At 45.6% G+C, this 18,643-nt stretch overlaps 1 protein-coding gene and 1 long non-coding RNA gene across 5 annotated transcripts in view; one reads left to right on the top strand and one right to left on the bottom strand.

Moving 5' to 3' along the window:
* LOC146797226 (uncharacterized) overlaps positions 1-6,802 on the bottom strand; it is a 44,777-nt gene extending 37,975 nt beyond the window's left edge. Inside the window, exon 1 of the long non-coding RNA XR_014968450.1 lies at positions 6,561-6,802. This is a non-coding gene — a long non-coding RNA (uncharacterized LOC146797226). The remainder of the gene's footprint in view (positions 1-6,560) is intronic.
* The window catches only part of LOC146797225 (zinc finger protein 783-like), a 120,040-nt gene that overhangs the window by 62,265 nt on the left and 39,132 nt on the right, over positions 1-18,643 (top strand). For all 4 annotated transcript variants that reach the window (XM_085624178.1, XM_085624180.1, XM_085624179.1 and 1 more), the window contains exon 4: positions 12,248-12,361. In XM_085624178.1, the coding sequence (XP_085480304.1) occupies positions 12,248-12,361 (114 nt within the window). The remainder of the gene's footprint in view (positions 1-12,247; positions 12,362-18,643) is intronic.

Raw genomic sequence — 18,643 nt, 5'->3', positions numbered from 1 at the left:
TTACATCTCCAGAACAAAACTGTCCTCATCCGGACAGACAACATGACACCCGTGTATTACATACAAAAACAAGAAGGCACACATTCTCTCCAGCTGTCCCAGCTCGCAAGGAACATTTGGAGATGGGCCATTCCCCAGAACATATACCTGCTAGCAGAAGACCTTCCAGGAGTTCACAATAAGATTGCCGACCTGTTGAGTCGACAAACTCAACAGATCCACGAATGGGAATTACACCCACAAGTCCTACTCCCATTCTTCCAAAAATGGGGCCAACCAGACATAGACCTGCTCGCCACACACGAAAACACAAAATGCCCAACCTTCGCCGCCAGGTTTCCCCACCCACAGTCGAAGGGCAATGCAATATGGATGAACTGGTCAGGCAGATTTGCATACGCTTTTCCGCCTCTCCCACTCATTCCATTTGTGGTACGCAAACTCAGGCTACAGTCTCTCAAGCTAATACTAATAGCTCCCACATGGGCACGTCAACCCTGGTTCACAACACTGCTGGAACTCTCTCTAGTCCCACACCAAAAACTGCGCCTCTCCCTGTCCTTATTAACCCAGAACCATGGAGAAATCAGACACCCAGATCCACATCAACTGTACCTAGCGATCTGGCTTCTGAAGTCCTAGAGTTCGGTTACCTCAACCTACCACCAGACTGCATGAATATTATAAAAGAGGCCAGGCGGCCTACTACTAGAGCCTGCTACGCTGCAAAAAGATTTGCCATTTACTGCACTAACAATGATATACGCCCACTGGATGCATCCATCCAGAACATCATTTGCTACTTACTACACATGCAAAGATGTAATTTAGCGTATTCATCCATACGTCTCCACCTAGCAGCATTAGCAGCCTATTTACAAAATCGACAACACTTGTCATTATTTAGAGTACCAGCGATCAAAGCCTTCATGGAAGGTCTTAAAAGGATTATTCCTCCCAGATTACCACCCTCTCCAGTGTGGAATCTAAATATTGTTCTCAGAAGGCTCATGGGTCCCCCATTTGAACCCTTGAGCCGGTGGAGTCGACGGACTCATGGTTACGCACCTGCGCGCTACGAGAGGTACTAGACCTGATTACGATTTTAGCAGCTTACACAGCAACCCCACACATTTTCCTACTCCCTGCTGACGAGAGGCAACTACCTCGAAACACGTGTCCAGGGATGGCACACGCCACGCATACTTGCATTCACACTCGAGCATAGGTGTATCCGCCGACGCTGACCTTCAGGGACCATTTTCATTGGGGGAACACGCCTGGTAGGTGTAGCAGTGTGCGACCAATCTGGTTTAACTTTATATTCAGGCTCCCTTGAGCCGGTGGAGTCGACGGACTCATGGTTACGCACCTGCGCGCTACGAGAGGTACTAGACCTGATTACGATTTTAGCAGCTTACACAGCAACCCCACACATTTTCCTACTCCCTGCTGACGAGAGGCAACTACCTCGAAACACGTGTCCAGGGATGGCACACGCCACGCATACTTGCATTCACACTCGAGCATAGGTGTATCCGCCGACGCTGACCTTCAGGGACCATTTTCATTGGGGGAACACGCCTGGTAGGTGTAGCAGTGTGCGACCAATCTGGTTTAACTTTATATTCAGGCTCCCTTGAGCCGGTGGAGTCGACGGACTCATGGTTACGCACCCGCGCGCTACGAGAGGTACTAGACCTGATTACGATTTTAGCAGCTTACACAGCAACCCCACACATTTTCCTACTCCCTGCTGACGAGAGGCAACTACCTCGAAACACGTGTCCAGGGATGGCACACGCCACGCATACTTGCATTCACACTCGAGCATAGGTGTATCCGCCGACGCTGACCTTCAGGGACCATTTTCATTGGGGGAACACGCCTGGTAGGTGTAGCAGTGTGCGACCAATCTGGTTTAACTTTATATTCAGGCTCCCTTGAGCCGGTGGAGTCGACGGACTCATGGTTACGCACCTGCGCGCTACGAGAGGTACTAGACCTGATTACGATTTTAGCAGCTTACACAGCAACCCCACACATTTTCCTACTCCCTGCTGACGAGAGGCAACTACCTCGAAACACGTGTCCAGGGATGGCACACGCCACGCATACTTGCATTCACACTCGAGCATAGGTGTATCCGCCGACGCTGACCTTCAGGGACCATTTTCATTGGGGGAACACGCCTGGTAGGTGTAGCAGTGTGCGACCAATCTGGTTTAACTTTATATTCAGGCTCCCTTGAGCCGGTGGAGTCGACGGACTCATGGTTACGCACCTGCGCGCTACGAGAGGTACTAGACCTGATTACGATTTTAGCAGCTTACACAGCAACCCCACACATTTTCCTACTCCCTGCTGACGAGAGGCAACTACCTCGAAACACGTGTCCAGGGATGGCACACGCCACGCATACTTGCATTCACACTCGAGCATAGGTGTATCCGCCGACGCTGACCTTCAGGGACCATTTTCATTGGGGGAACACGCCTGGTAGGTGTAGCAGTGTGCGACCAATCTGGTTTAACTTTATATTCAGGCTCCCTTGAGCCGGTGGAGTCGACGGACTCATGGTTACGCACCTGCGCGCTACGAGAGGTACTAGACCTGATTACGATTTTAGCAGCTTACACAGCAACCCCACACATTTTCCTACTCCCTGCTGACGAGAGGCAACTACCTCGAAACACGTGTCCAGGGATGGCACACGCCACGCATACTTGCATTCACACTCGAGCATAGGTGTATCCGCCGACGCTGACCTTCAGGGACCATTTTCATTGGGGGAACACGCCTGGTAGGTGTAGCAGTGTGCGACCAATCTGGTTTAATCATTTGCTACTTACTACACATGCAAAGATGTAATTTAGCGTATTCATCCATACGTCTCCACCTAGCAGCATTAGCAGCCTATTTACAAAATCGACAACACTTGTCATTATTTAGAGTACCAGCGATCAAAGCCTTCATGGAAGGTCTTAAAAGGATTATTCCTCCCAGATTACCACCCTCTCCAGTGTGGAATCTAAATATTGTTCTCAGAAGGCTCATGGGTCCCCCATTTGAACCTCTACATAAATGCGAACTACAGTTCCTCACATGGAAAGTAGCGTTCCTTATTGCTATCACATCTCTTAGAAGGGTAAGTGAGATCCAGGCTTTAACCATACAAGAACCATTCCTACAGCTACACCGTAACAAAGTGGTTCTTAGAACAAATCCTAAATTCCTACCAAAAGTCATTTCTCCGTTCCATCTTAACCAATCAGTCGAGCTACCAGTGTTCTTCCCAAATCCAGACTCGGTAGCTGAAAGAGCTCTTCATACCTTAGATGTTAAAAGAGCCCTGCTTTATTACATTGATAGAACCAAATATTTTTGCAAAACCAAACAATTGTTTGTTGCTTTCTCTCCACCACATAAAGGCAACCCCCTTTCCAAATCCGGGATAGCCAGGTGGATAGTTAAATGTATCCAAATATGCTACCACAAGGCTAAACGCACTCTAACAGTTCCCCCTAGAGCGCATTCCACATGCAAAATAGGGGCTTCCATGGCATTCTTAGGAAACATTCCCTTAGAAGATATTTGTAAGGCAGCCACATGGTCTACAACACACACCTTCACTAAACACTGCTGTGTTGACGTGCAAGCGAAACAACAAGCTTCTGTGGGTCAGGCTGTCCTTAAAACTCTATTTCAAACGGCTGCAACTGATACAGGTGACCACCGCTAGGGGAGACACTGCTATATAGTCTATCCTAAGTGTGTGATCTGCAGCTCATATGCCTCGAACGGAATATGCTACTTACCAGTATGCATCTGTTCTTGGCATGTAGAGCTGCAGAGCCACACATGCCCACCCACCTCCCCGGGACCTGTATCTGTTCCAGCATTGTCTTACTTAGATATTACACATGGACATCCTTTCCTTATTTTTACAAACTCCATCATTTCCCATCATGGCGAAAAACAATCTGTGGATGGAGTGGATGCCCAGGTGCACTATCGTCCAAGGGAGGAGTCACCTATCTCGTGACCAAAGACTTCTTCCGAAGACGACAACAACCTGCAAGCATCCGAGCCCAGCACCAGATGGCGATCTACTATCCTAAGTGTGTGGCTCTGCAGCTCTACATGCCAAGAACAGATGCATACTGGTAAGTAGCATATTCCTTCTTCAGGTGAGGTTCAGCGGCGTCACCTCCACTACGGCGGAGGAGCGTCACCCCTCTGCTTTTAAGCAGTGAAAATGAAAAATGAAATTATAATAACAAAGGTTATTATGATTGTATTTTTCCTAACTTACTTCCTGCAGGTGAGCCGAGGGTGGGGCGATGTATTCCCACATGGATGAGGAGTGGTGGCACTGCTTCAAGTGCCCATGATGGTTTGGCCGGCCAAACACCCATGCCCACTTAGATCTCTCCACCCGAGCTCTGCTGTACAGTCAGGTTGAGAACAAGCAGAGAGTCGTAGGGCTTTAGTGAGCGCCGAACTATGGCGCTCACACCAATCACGGCGCTGCGGTCATGCTGGGTAATATCTGCTTGAGTTCAGCGTCTGGATTGCGGTTGGAGATCCGGTGGCACGCCGTGAGTGGAAGTTGAGGAGCAGAGGCCATAAGAGCACTGACCCCGCAGAATGCAGGTAAAGCATTCGTTTTGGGATTCTTTTCTTCCGTGCTGCCCCACCTACGCTGCCCCCGCCCGTGCTACTCTCTCCCCTGATGCCTCACCAGTTAAATGCCACAGCAGCCGCCACTGGTGAGTTTGGGGATCTGGGCGTTCTCTACCCCAAAAATGTTTGGGAAAAAAAATCTGAATTAAATATAGAATTTTACATCACAAATATTTCATACATGGACTTAAAAATCTAGATGTAGGTGAGCTACTGCAGGCTTGGGCCAGATGCCTGGCTCAGCTTGAGGTCTTCTTGAACTGTGGCGCCCAAACCACTCGTACCTCATGCACCAAGAATGAAAGAAGCGTGGTGTTAACCTATGATGTAAAACAGGAGTAAGACAGAACTATCTAGTGGCAGAATTGCACAATGTCAAACTAGAAAACCTGTCATCAATCTCGGCTTTCCTGCGTGACCAAATTGTTAAACCCTAAAAAAATATTTATTTCAGTGCGCCTCCTTTACTTCCGTTATCACAAATGAAAGCTCCTTCAAGGTGTGTGCTGTGCAAACATCTCATAACAGCCTTTACTGTTGCTTCCTGTGCAATAAGAATCTAGGCCACATGTGGCCGTTTGAGCTGCGTGTTACAATAACCTTCCCTTTTCGTTCACTAATTGCATTGTCTTAGGGGTGAATATTTCTAAGTTCATATTTAAAACCATGGGAGGCGTGTTGGGCTGGTGGCTACAGCTGTCAGTCATGCAACATGGGAAGCAGCTTTGAATCCCAACAAACCTCCCTGTGATGCAAGATGTAATGTAGCGCGTGTCTTTTCTAAAGCGCCCTTATGTCCTTGTGCAAGGTTTGCTCCACGTAAAACTGCCGAAAATAATCTCACCCACCAAGAATTGAGGACAAAGCATGAAAGAGGCACCCAGCTAGGAACTAAATTGCACAGTGTAAAACTGTAAAATCTGGGATCAATCTCGGCTTCCTTTCTTGACCAAATTGTATGATCCTAGGCAAATATTTTATTTCACAGAGCCTCCTTTTGGTAATTATCATACATCAGAGTAGCTTCAAATACATGAGTTTGGGATGTGTGCTGTACAAGACCTGTCTTTTGTTCGTTTTAACAGACTATACATTTTCTCCGTGCATAATAGGCATCGAGTTCGAATATAGGGCTCACATTGCCTCTGGCTCGTCTCTTAGTTCACTGATAACTAATGATCATTCGGGCAGGGCCAGAAATGTTTCTCAGTTCATGTTTAAAAATTCTAATTTTAATAAATACTTTTCAATGATATGCTAAGGAGAAACGTTTCTACATGCTAAAAAAATCACTTTGCTGCTTTTTAACTCACTTTAATGTTCATATAATCTTTGTTTCACGATTTGCATGTCAAATACTTTTAAGACTCACATCGGCTCTCCCTGTCTGTTTTTTGACTCACCCATCGCTATTGTCTGCTCCTCTTTTTGTGATAAAATTATGAACAATCTGACAGCCTGTTAGAGGAGCCATGTTACCTCATAGACGCTGCCAGTAAGGTGTGAGAGTACAGCTTGCACCCCCTCCTCTCTTACATCATTCATGCAGAGGAATCTGGTAAGAAATCCCCTGCCGGCCTCCTGAAGAGCTCGTGCAGTCAGACCGGAAGCCCTTGGGGGCGACCGCTGCATTCTGACGCTGGCGGTCGGACCCTGTACGGTCCACGCTGCCGCCTCTGCCGGGATCTCAGACCCGATGGAGCGGCGGTCAGTCGCGGCCCTCCGTGGAAGCGGCGTCCAGCCGGGCAACGCCGCCGGGGTCTGGATTCCCTTTCCGGCAGCCTGCTCATGGCTGCCATGTCCTGGCTGCTGGAAACCAATATTGGGGGCCAGGGTCCCATCCCACGTGGGCCACATGTAGGGCCGCCACTCGCCTCCGTGTGCCATGCACCGCACGGCCCGTAGATGTGCAGGAAGCGCTCCGTTCCCTGGGCCGCCGCGGAGCGCTGCGCCTCGTGGTGCGGGCGGTGGTCGGACCAGCGCCTGCTTGTCGGGCGGTCTCCTGGATGCGGCGACAGCGGGCGGCGGAATCTGCTCCTATATGTTGGGAGCAGCGAGCGAAGCCCCGCGCGCTGCGCTGCCTGGCACTTCTTGCGCCGGAGCTCACGGGCTCAGCAAGCTGCTCCTCGCCTGCGCTCTTTGTCGCCCCCTAGAGGGCAGCGTCTTAAGGCAGTATTTAGCCTCATGCTGCCCTGCTTACAACTTCTCTCAGTGCAGCCACAGGGGGCGCTGATCATCCTGATCCAACAATTACACGCTTTGCCCTTGGAACGGGGAATAACAGCCTGGCCCTCTTCCGCTGGTGGGTTCAGGGGGTGCGCGGTGCGGGATCGTCGAGCCAGGCAGGGTGCTCTCCGCCCCGTGGTGTTGTCAGTGTTGGGCAGGGTGCCGGGCTCTGCTCCGCCCGCAGTCCCTGCCCCTTTCCTTGCAGTGGTTTCATAGGTCCCTGTATTAAATACAATTCAATAACTTTACTGAGTGATTTTCTTTTTAAAATCTCATTATCAAAGTATTAACTTATTTTACAAAAAATAAAACGAATACTTAGATAATAAAAACAAATCATTCATCACAAAACGTTAAAATCCACTTAATCATTTTAATAACAATTTGAAAAGGTGTCTAGCAGCCCAAGCTACAGAATCAGTTTCCAACATAAAAAATAATTAGACGGCTTTATTAATTAATCTTTTAATTATTTGTTTTAAAACTGCCGTTAAAAATCGCTTAATTTTTATTAATGCATTCGGAAACTACATGAGAAAATTATCTCTTTCGACCACAAAGCTGCTATGGAGTGCTGTTTTTCATGCTTATTCATGCTACAAATTAAGTTAAATTGAATGTAACTTTTAAGACTTCAGCTTCTATGCCAAAGGACATGGATGGTCCTGTTTCCATCAGGTGGTTGAGGGTCTTGGATTCTGCTGGACACCAAACTTGCTATAGATCATCAAATAAATAAGGCCTCTGCCAGCTGTGGTCTGCTTAGATGCCTTAAAACATCTTATGGCTCCTGCCCATCCCTTCCCTGAGGACGATTGTTCAGCCCGTAGTCCTCTCTCGCCTTATTTGTGGTAATGCGCTCCCCTCTTTACAGGCTTCAGATTGTTCTGTTTCCTCCGGGCTTCGTGATCTTCACTGGCTGGCTAGAGACCAGCACGTTTATTTGAAAGCTTTGCGCTACATGTTTAAAGCCATGTCTCGCGCAGGACCTCCGGTTGTGAGGATGATGCTTTACTCCTACACTCCCAGCAGCAATCTACGTTCTGGCAGTCAGAATTGAGCAGTTGTCCCACAAGTTAATCTGGCCAGAGAAGGAGGGCGACCCTCTGCGTCTTTGGGTCCCAAACTTTGGAATTCTCTTCCTCTTTCTCTAAGACTTTTCACATCTTTTGTGAGGTTCCGTAAGCTCCTGAAAACCCGGATATTCAAATATTTGCCCTTATGCCCCAGCTTTAATGTAAGCACTCAGAAGCTCCTTGGGGCGACCATGCGCTTAATAAATCTGTTTAACATAACAGCATTTCCATGTGAAGGGCTTCTGTGCCCACAGCCGGGGTCTTGATAAGCCTTTTCTTTCGTTTCTTCGAATCTTGCCATACATACTTCTAAGCGCTGTCTGCTTTTCGAAGGAAGGGGCTGGATTTCCATATAATAACATTTGAACAAACGCTTATATTAAGGCTCCGGAGGACTTCCCTCCAAACATATTATTAAGTTTAGCCAAGCCAGCGCTGCTGCTAGAGCCTATGCAGACGCGTTCTCTATGCGGGTGTACCAGGACAGCGTCCTCTCAAAACCCAACCCCTAAATAATTGCAAATCTTTACCATCGTCAATTTAATATGCTTTAAACGCTAGTTATAATTCAATTTCTGCCTGCTGAAGGTCATTGTTTGAGTTTTGTCTGAGTAAGTTTATTCAGTTCTCAATATTGACATAGGATATTAAACTGATGCTGCGGTCTGACTGGAGTACGATCCACTGTAACTACTTCATTGGCATACAGAACAGGAACATGATTGTTTATCACCTTTGGCAGGATCAGCCCACTGCATGCAGACTCTTTAGGCAGCCTGATAGATCCAGTCAATCCAACATTAATTTGGGGACGCCACAAGGGGCCACTGTTGTTCTCTGCTTTTAACTTGTATCTCAGTCCCCATGCACCCTTGGTGCACGAATACCAGATAAAACTTTATTTTTACACAGATGACGTGCAGTTTATCTGTTGCATGATTGCTGATCCAAGTGGGAACATTCCTGATGTCTCGCGTGCACTTGACCTCTCTCAAAGCAGGGTGAAATTAACTTTTGAAAACTCAACAATAGTAAAACTGAGATTTTATTGATCTTTAACAGGATAAATAGATGGGAGCCAACTCTCTGGCCATATACTGTGGGTCAGTGCCCTTCACCAGTGAGGATCGCCCGTAACCTGGACAACATACAGGACACTGATCTTTCTTTGGCACCTAGGTTTCAGCTGCTGTGCACCCCTGCCTCCTTCATCTGAAACAACACAGCGAGTTTACCCTTTCTTCGATTATCCTCAGAGCTGTGATGGCCAATTGTTTCATTCAGTCCTGACTGGATTATGGGGACTTGTGACTTTAATCCAGTAGTATTTCTGCCATCCAATGTTTCCAAAGTCATACGTCATCCAGTTACACCGTAGTTTACTTCGGACGGCTTAATCAATACAAAATCTTTGGTGATGATTTTGACCAAGGCCACCCCCGCTGGGGCAAGCTTGAGCGCAAAGCTGAAAACCCACGTGTGTGTTTGATGTGTAATCATTCCACAATTTCTTTGAGATATATTAAACAACTTAAAAACAAAATAACCATCCTCCTCAGACCTGTACCTGCTATTTCTTTGCAGAAATCATCATGTATAGACTTAAAAAATAATATTTTTAAAAATGTTAAATGTTTAAAACTGGATAAAAAGGAACATTTGCTTACAAACCGCCCCTGCTGGCATATACTCCGCTCTTACTGGCATATACACCGCTCTTACTGGCATATACTCCGCTCTTGCTGGCGTACACTCCGCTCTTTTCCTGAAGCCTCTGGTGGCCAAACCTTAGAAGACATCCTCTTCATCACTTAGGTCTTCAACAAGACAGCCCCCTCGCTGGTGAAAATAAACAATTCAAATATTCCACACAAATTAAAACAAAATGAACGTTTCACAAACAATTGTCCCTCCTCCAGGTTTCCTCCTGCTTCCTGGAAATCCTCCTATAGAATGGGAAGAATTGACAGAAATTTGGTAAAATGATCAGCAAGCTGTGGATCGTATAGATTTCCCTTCTGTAAGGAAATGGGCCTTGCTGTCAAGTGCTGTTGGTAACGAAGGGCGCCGTATCTCCAACTACTTGCTCTCATGATAAAAAAGCAATGAGTTCTTAGATGTGCACAAAGTAGCAAAGTTACAATTGGAAACAAGATTTGCCAAGTCAGTAAACTTAGCTAAGTGTATGCTCTGACCCAAAAATCAGAAGAATCCGTGAATGAATTAGGGGCCAGATTATGTGAGCTTGCTGCAAAATGTCAATTTAGAACTATGACAGAGGAGCTAATGAAGGACCAACTGAGGAGAGAGAATGCTCAAGTAAGAAAAGGCAAGAGCGACTCTGGGCTACCAGTAATCCGTCTTTGAAAGAAGCAATCACGATTGATAAGGTTGTGGAGGAATCAAAAAGTGCATGAGAGAATTGCAAAGATTGGAAATTAGGAATACCATGGAGGTGGTGGAGATTGATGAAAAGGCAGTGGATGGGAATGTGCTTGGGGGAAAAAACGATGCCTCCAACTTCAATAAAACCTATAGTGGCAAATCAACTTAAAAACAATGACAAAGAAGTTATGTCGGTGGTGAATTTAGGGTCATTCTATACTAGAATTCCAAAAGTCTTGTTTGTTGACAACTGACCAAGTATAGATCTGTAACCAAAGGATTTAAAGGCAATTTCTTCAGGGCATGGGGTCTTAATCCACCTTTCTGGACCCTTGTTCCGTACTCACAGTGACAGGTAGTAGCCACGGCCCCTCGTACCAGCTATCCACCTCGTCTCACAGGAACTCAATTCCTTTGTGAGCCCTGTTTCGTTAAAAGGACACTTGTGTTGCCCCAATTTGCGTCTACCGCCGGATGAGCATTTTCTCGTTCCCGTGTGTGTATTTGCCTTTCCTGAAGATGAGTACTTCTGTCTTGTCTGTGTTGAGTTTGAGACAGTTGTTGTTCATCCAGTCGGCAACATCCTTCATGCATCTTTGGAACATGTGTTTGATGGTTCCTGGATTGTTAGTCATAGAGAGGATGAGTTGGGTGTCGTCGGCGCAGTATATGATTTTGAGTCCGTTGCTTTTGAGAATGTTCACCAGGGGGTCATGTATGTGTTGACGAAGGTTGGGCTGAAGGACACCACAGGTGAAGTTCTTAGGGTGGTAGAGTTGGGAGAGAGGAGAGAGTTAAAGAATTCAAACCCAACCAGATTTGGGAGCCTAATGACTTCACCATCGCCTGGAGGTAACTAGAGATAAGATGAGACATGCACCATGAGACAGCTTGACAGGACAGGATTGTTGTCCAAATGCAGCAAAGACGATGATTCAAGAAGCCGCAAATAGAATTCATAGGGCCTGTTGTTGCAAACAAATGGCTATAGTCAACACCTATAAGAACGGCCGTGGAAGTCACAAACAGTTATTAACAACATCAAACTCTCACTTAAGAATGAACGTCACCTGAAAGTGTGAGGGAGGCGCGGGGTGGGGTGAGAAAAGCATACACAGAAGCATTAATTGAGAGAAAACAGAAAGTAACTGACCGAGGAGAGGAAGACCAATATGTGTGACTCGGATGTGCACGTGCTTTATGTAAAATATTGAGCGGTGTGTGATGTAACATTCCAATACCCCCAGACACTGTATGCACACGTAGACGGAGCTTGAAGTTCCTTCCCATTGGCTCCTGCGTGCTGACAGATGGGACTGTATTAAAGGGCAGCTCTGATGTAGACCACAGGGATCTGCTGGGGTGAGTTAACAAAACCCAGGAGGACGATCATCTTTACAAACGTCTAAACTGCTCCTTCCGAGACTGGCTCGCACACGGATCATGTTTAAAATGATTTTGGTAATGCAACACTTTTGTACGCAACATTTGGCCAGATAGAATCCGGCGAAAATAGTGCCAGGAAAGTAACTCTGTTATTGCAGCCTTTATCGCCTGTTTTGAGGTGCTGGACTCAGAATGCGTACATGATAAAGCACCCAGTAAGCACCTCCTCCAATCATATTTACAGAGTGAGGTTTTACTTTCCGATTTAACAGCCCCCTCGTGATGAGGCCCTTAATGCCTACATTTCCCTGAGGGCGCAGCAGGATCACTGCTTCTTTATTTATCACCCACAGTCTATTCAGGGGTATCAAGGTGATGAGCGATGCCAGCGGAGTGTGAATAGTGGAACAAGGGCCCCTGGAATCAGATTAAAAGGGGGTCATCATAAGAGCCATTGTACAATATGTATTATTGTGTTTATCCTACAGGTCATGAGATTGCCAATCCTGAAGATTTATTCAGAATTAATGGCGAGGAAGACGAATACCTGGAGACTCCTCCTGACACAGAGATCAGCGCCGACAATATATGTCTTGACACAGGTGAGCAGTAAAGGCTTGAGTTCTAATACATTCATTTCATTTCATTCATTTGATAACTTTATTTCGGTCAGAAGACCATAAAAGCGTACAAACATACATCCTCAATTACATATACACAATAAGACAATAAATAACATTTCAGAGTTAAAAATCCTGTTTTTTAAAAAGAGATTAAACTGAAGTCATCAATATGAAGGTAGTTAAGTTAAGAACGTTAGTCTCCTTCGCCACGTGCTGTAGAGATAGCGGGATACAGCGAAAACAATTTTTGGGTCGGTATCATAAACTAGAATCCTGTAGGCCTGCTTAAAATGGCGAAGACCCAGATTCCTACAAATGGGGATCAGCCAACTTTTCCTGATTAAGTGATACGCGGGGCAAAAGAACAAAGTGTGTAAAACAGACTCAGATTTATAGTTACAAGCACTTGGAAGTAAGAGACCTAACCGGTAAGGTACCATACCTTAGCTGGATGTACAATTTGCGGGCAAGTGGGGGTTCTATTTGGTCCATGAATTCCTCGAGTTTAGGGTCTTGTTTAACCAGGAGGAATTCCAAGGTCAACCTACCCGTAATTAAAGAACTCTGGTGTGAAGAAGAGTTTTCCAAGGACACCAAAGAAAGAATTTCCTTCCTTGATATCGCAGGGCAACTTTCCTCTGGATTCGCCCACATTTCCGGAAGTCCTAATGAAGTACAAGCTTTATTAATATACCCAAGCCAAGAGATCTTTTTTGGTTTAAGTGCAGGCCAGATCTCAGCAAACTCTAATTTGAATGAGGTCAGTTCGGGCACAGACCAAAGCCTTTTCCAGTACAGGATGGGTTTTGCACTGATGATCTCCTCTATGGGGACCAACCCAAGATCAAGCCTAAGGGGGATCAACAGTGTGCTGGAAGGAAGCCCCAAGAGAGATCTTAAAAAGGATTGCTCAGCCCTTGAAAGAGACACTGACTGCTTGTGTCCCCAGAGTTCGGCCCCGTATGTTGCAGCCACTCTAGCCTGTCTACAGTAAATTTCAATGTGCGGGAGAGACTGGCTTAAAACTCGATCTTTTAAAAACTTTATTCAAGCCCCCTGTCAATTGAGCGAGCTTGAGCGTTGACTTTGCAATCTGGGAGTTCCAAGAAAATTTCTCAGTTAAAGTCACACCCAAATATACAAAGGTTTTAACTCTCTCGAGGGGAATACCAAATAAGACTGGATTGGGACGCACCCGCCGAGGGGGGTTAAAGATCATATATTTGGTTTTTTCCAAATTTATTTCGAGTCCTCTTAATTCACAGAATTTGGCGAAACCATTCAACGTGTTTTGTATGCCCGTCGACGTTCTAGATAATAACAAAGTATCGTCCGCGAACATCAATGCGGGCACACGTCCTGAAGCTAGTCTGGGAGTGTCAGTATTTTTTATAGAGTTTAAATGGTCAATGAGGCCGTTAATGTAAAGTCTGAACAGTGTGGGGGCCAGGACACACCCTTGGCGAACTCCTTTTGAAACAGGAAAGCGATCAGTGAGTTCGCCATTTTTACCACATCTTACTTGGGCATAATTATTGGCATGAAGCCTAACTAAGACAGCCAATAGATAAGATGGAAGGCCCAGGTCTGCCAAGACTTGCCATAATTTGGCACGAGGGACCAGATCAAAAGCAGCCCGCAGGTCCACAAACACCAGGTAGAGGCTGCCACCCTCAACCAAGGCAGTTTTCCAGTACAGGACCTGCAGACGAAAGATCTGGTCTAAGGTGGAAGTACCAGCCCTGAAGCCTCCCTGGAAGGTGGTCAGGATTTCATTCTCCTCAGTCCAGCCAAGGACCCTTGTGGTAAATAAAATTCCTTTACCTGGACTGAATTTGATACAGAATCATAATAAAATAGCTCAGTAAAATGAGAGGCAGAATCCGTGATATTAGAGGTTCGGAATGGGCTTTATTCCAATGATCGATTATAATCGGATGCTCCAAGTTCCATCACCACGGGGGTTCAGGAAGTGAAGTACATACTTTATTGACAAGAAGTAACTTTTATAGTACATACATTACAATGAAGCGAATGCAGTAGGCGTAACAATTGATAAGGAAATTGACGTTTTACCTGCGTAACCGAAAATGGGTGTAATAAGGAGTAAAAAGGAACATAATTGGTTATGATGTCACACATAGGTGGATCTATAAGATAATACTTGGCATAGATGCGCGCGCAGCAGCATGACGTGTAATTGACGTGTAACTAGGGGGTGAAGGGGACTTGACATTTAGCTCTACATGTGGAGACAAAAAGTCTGGGGGGTCAAGTCAACCTAGTCCCAAATCATATCTAACATCCTATGTTTAAAGAACTATGTTATCCACAAAAGAAGGACTCTCGGACAAGATCTATTCTATACTGACCGTGCGTGCGTGTACAAGCGTCTAAGTGTCTACACTAAATGCGAGGGGGTAGGAATATTCCATGGTAACAGGGCTATGAATTACTTGCATGAGGACAGAGAGGCCGAGCCTTTGCTCAGTAGCTGGAAGAATGTTTACTTAAGCTGCTAGACAGGAATGCATCGGCTAAGGAGTGAAGCAGATAATTCGAAGGTGAAATACAGTTCCTGGCAGAGAATAGGCTGATGTCAGGCTTCGTGAGCCGCGCAGAGAATGAGACAAAGTTCATGGTCACAGATGCAGGCTCAGACTGGAGCTTTCAGAGGCAGAAGGCAAGAGGAGTTTGATGACAGAATCAGGGCCTACTTGCCTGGACTGTAAAAATGGCATAAGTGAACCATATAAAGCCGGTGGCCTTTCATATTTAGGAATGGAATATCCGGCCTATTCATGGCGGATCTGACAGAGGACATGTTGACGGTGGACGCACATGTATTTGCGTCTTCATAACTGGAACTGGAGGGAACATACATGTACTTGTGACATGCACATAGAACCGTTGGGGTCCAAGATAGGGGACATAACTGACCAGAAAAATCCATATTTCCACATTCCCTCCTTGTCCCCTACTTGCCCGTTAAGAGATATCAATCTTCATCAATCCATTGATCTGTTCAGATAGCATCATTTGTTCTTCTTCCGTGACGAATGAAATCTTGATGGTGGAATACACGATGTGGTACACAGACCACAGATCGCTGGTCCACATTGTAGACATAGACAGCAACTGAATAGTATGAGAAGGCCAATACCTAGGAAGGATAAAACTCTCCATCCCCAGGCTGATATCACACTCCAAAACCAACTGGACCAAGTCCAAGTGCCTGGGTTCTGGTGTATCTGGTTCACAATCTTATGAAGGCGAGTGATGGCTTTATATACAGATGGCGAATTTTCTGGTATGAATACGCAGCAGCTTGATCCGATGACCCTACAAGCTCCGCCCCTATCAGCCAGAAGACGTCAAGGACAAGACGATTTTGAAGCACAACAATCCGCATAGCAGACTGCTCTTCCGTTAAATTGCCTAAGGCGGAAATAGTCTCATTCACTACTGCTTCAAGGGTTCTAGTTAATCTACGTATCAGCTTACTATTAGTGACAGTACCTATATAGGGAAAGATGCCTTTATTAAAATCTACATACTTGTCCCATGCCGTCTCAGTGTAATCGACAATGGGGAGATCTCTCCGCTCTCTGTTGTGTACTAAATGAATATTTCTGTAATAATCAGGAGGAGCTAGGAAAACAGGTGGCAAAAGGAATGCAATGTAGCAGGTACCATCCCAATCTAGAGGTAGACGCATATACGCAGTCTGACCACATATAAAGTAGGAGTGGCGAGAAGCTCTAAATGAAGATTTGCCTTGATCACTGAATTCTACTATAGTAGTGCATTTACTATGGCCCATATGTATGGAACCAACCTTTCTTACACACAATTCACCCTTCGCTGGGAATACTGACATGGTGGGTAAGACTAGTTCAACTTCGGATACGACATTTAGAATCATGAGATTAGGTGTAAAATTACCTAATCCATATACTTCATTTTCTAGATCAGTTCCTGTTCTTTTGGGGCGACCCTCCTTGTCAGGGTAACAGACCTTGAGTAAAACTAGGTTCAGGTTTCCCCATACCCAATGATCTTGGTAAACTGCTGTGTCTGAGTCTATGGAATTAATTAAACTAAACCATGCTCCACAGGAGCCATTATGTGTAAATGGATGTGGAAAGAAAGGCAGGACTCCTTCATAATTTTGATAGGGAGGGAGTCGGCCACACACCCAACAATTAGTAGCATTACTAGTCTGATGGGAATGATGTAACATACTAATGAAAGTGTTATTGCGCAGCGCAAGTCTATAAGACAATTCATGCGGAGGTAAGTCACTAAAAGAATGTTCAGCAGTAACATTATAAACATGTCTAGAAATAGGGTAATATATGTGCAACAATATACTTGCAGTAATTATTAAAAGACTCAAGAAAAACAAAATTAATAATGTCACTATACAGTGGCTACGCAGTGATTTACAATACGCCTGTCGTTTCAACATTTTCCGGGTATTTTCTCTACTCAGGTCCAAGGGATACATGTCAGAGACAATTCAACCGCTTCACCTTGGAGAGGACTTAAACAATCAAATTGCTCGACTTGTTGGGCCTAAGCTTTAGTTTGTAGTTTTCAGAGTTATTCTGTTCAACAAAAGGAAGTTTTGAATCAGTCTGTGAGGGAGTGCAGGGCACAATGTCTATATCCGAGGATAGTCCATGAAATTTCTTGATATGACTTGAATGAATCCAGCCCTTGCGGCCCTCGATCTTCACGGCTGTCCTTGTGGTGAGCAGAACCAACTTGGGTGTCTTCCACCTGGGCTCCAGCTGAGTCTTCCGGTCGAAATTTCTCACAAATACAAAATCACCCGGAACAACGTCATGGGGTTTCACCTCAGTGTTGTCGGGAAAGGCTGCAGCTACCTGTGAACGACAAGATTGTAGTGCAGACATCAAGGAAGCCAAGTAATCTGTCAGCATATTACAGTCAATATCAGTTATTTTGCGTGGTATGGGCGTCCCCCACATATTTGGTGGTCTGCCGAAGATCACCTCATACGGGGATAGCCCTGTTCGAGAGTGTGCTACCATTCTCATGTAAAAGAGTGCAACGGGTAACGCTACTACCCAGTCGACACCTTTCTCTCTGCATATTTTGGACATTCTGATTTTCAGTATCTGGTTATGTCTTTCTACGAGACCTGCTGCCTCGGGGTGTCGGACGCAGTGGAATTTCCACTGATAGCCTAACAAAAGTGAAACGTGTTTCATTAATTCGGATGAGAACGGCTGGCCGTTATCTGAGTGAACAACACGTGGTAAACCGTATCGTGGGAAGAATTCTCGAACCAACTGTTTGGCAGTAGTCGGGGCAGTGTAATCTGAAACCGGGTATGCCTCTGTCCAACGGGACAGAGCGCAGACAACTACAAGAACATATTTGAATCCTCGACATCGTTCCATCTGGATATAGTCCATCTGGAGTACTTCAAAAGGGTGATTAGGAGGATGAAATCCACCCTGTTCTACGGGAACGCTTTTTCCTGGGTTAAACTGACAACAGATCATACAGGTACGGACCTTTTGTTTGGCTGCTGCTCGTAAATGTTTATTGAACCAAATGTGTTGAATGCTGTCTAGCATAGCTTTTTCTCCTAGATGTGCTGGACTATGTATAGTGTTAATTATAACTTGGACCATTGAATCAGGAAGGAACCATACAGACTTTTCCTTCATCATCCATCCTTGGTCCGTTTGGATCCCTCCTAATTCAGTCCATTTCTTTATTTCGTCTGGTGTGGCATGTGACTGTATGTCAATTACGTCAAGAGTAGGATCTTTAATCGTCATACAATGTGTCGGTGTCGGGACTATTGTCTTTGTCATGTCGGGGGTTTGAGTTTGAGCAGTCTGTTTAGCTGTTCTGTCGGCTAGATCATTGCCTTGGGAAATGATATCAGTAACCTTCGTATGAGCCTTACATTTCATAATTGATATTGCAGTGGGTAGATGTATTGCATCTAATAAGGCATGAATGAGGGGTCCGTGCTGAATGTGGGCACCGTGGGAAGTTAAATAACCTCTCTCTCGCCACAGCACGCCGAAGTCATGTACAACTCCGAATGCATAACGTGAGTCAGTGTATATGTTGACTTTTTTATTCGTGGCTTGAATACAGGCTTGTGTCAGAGCGATGAGTTCTGCGGCTTGAGCTGACAAGGTATTTATACGATTAGTTTCAATGACTTCAGTATCTGTTGTGACTGCGTAAGCGGCTACTAACTCTCCTGTA

The sequence above is a fragment of the Triturus cristatus genome, chromosome 9 (assembly GCF_964204655.1).
Source record: "Triturus cristatus chromosome 9, aTriCri1.1, whole genome shotgun sequence".
NCBI classification, from domain to species: Eukaryota; Metazoa; Chordata; class Amphibia; order Caudata; family Salamandridae; genus Triturus; species Triturus cristatus.
The sequence above is the reverse complement of the archived record's forward strand: the minus strand, read 5'-3'. Positions and strand labels throughout refer to the sequence as shown.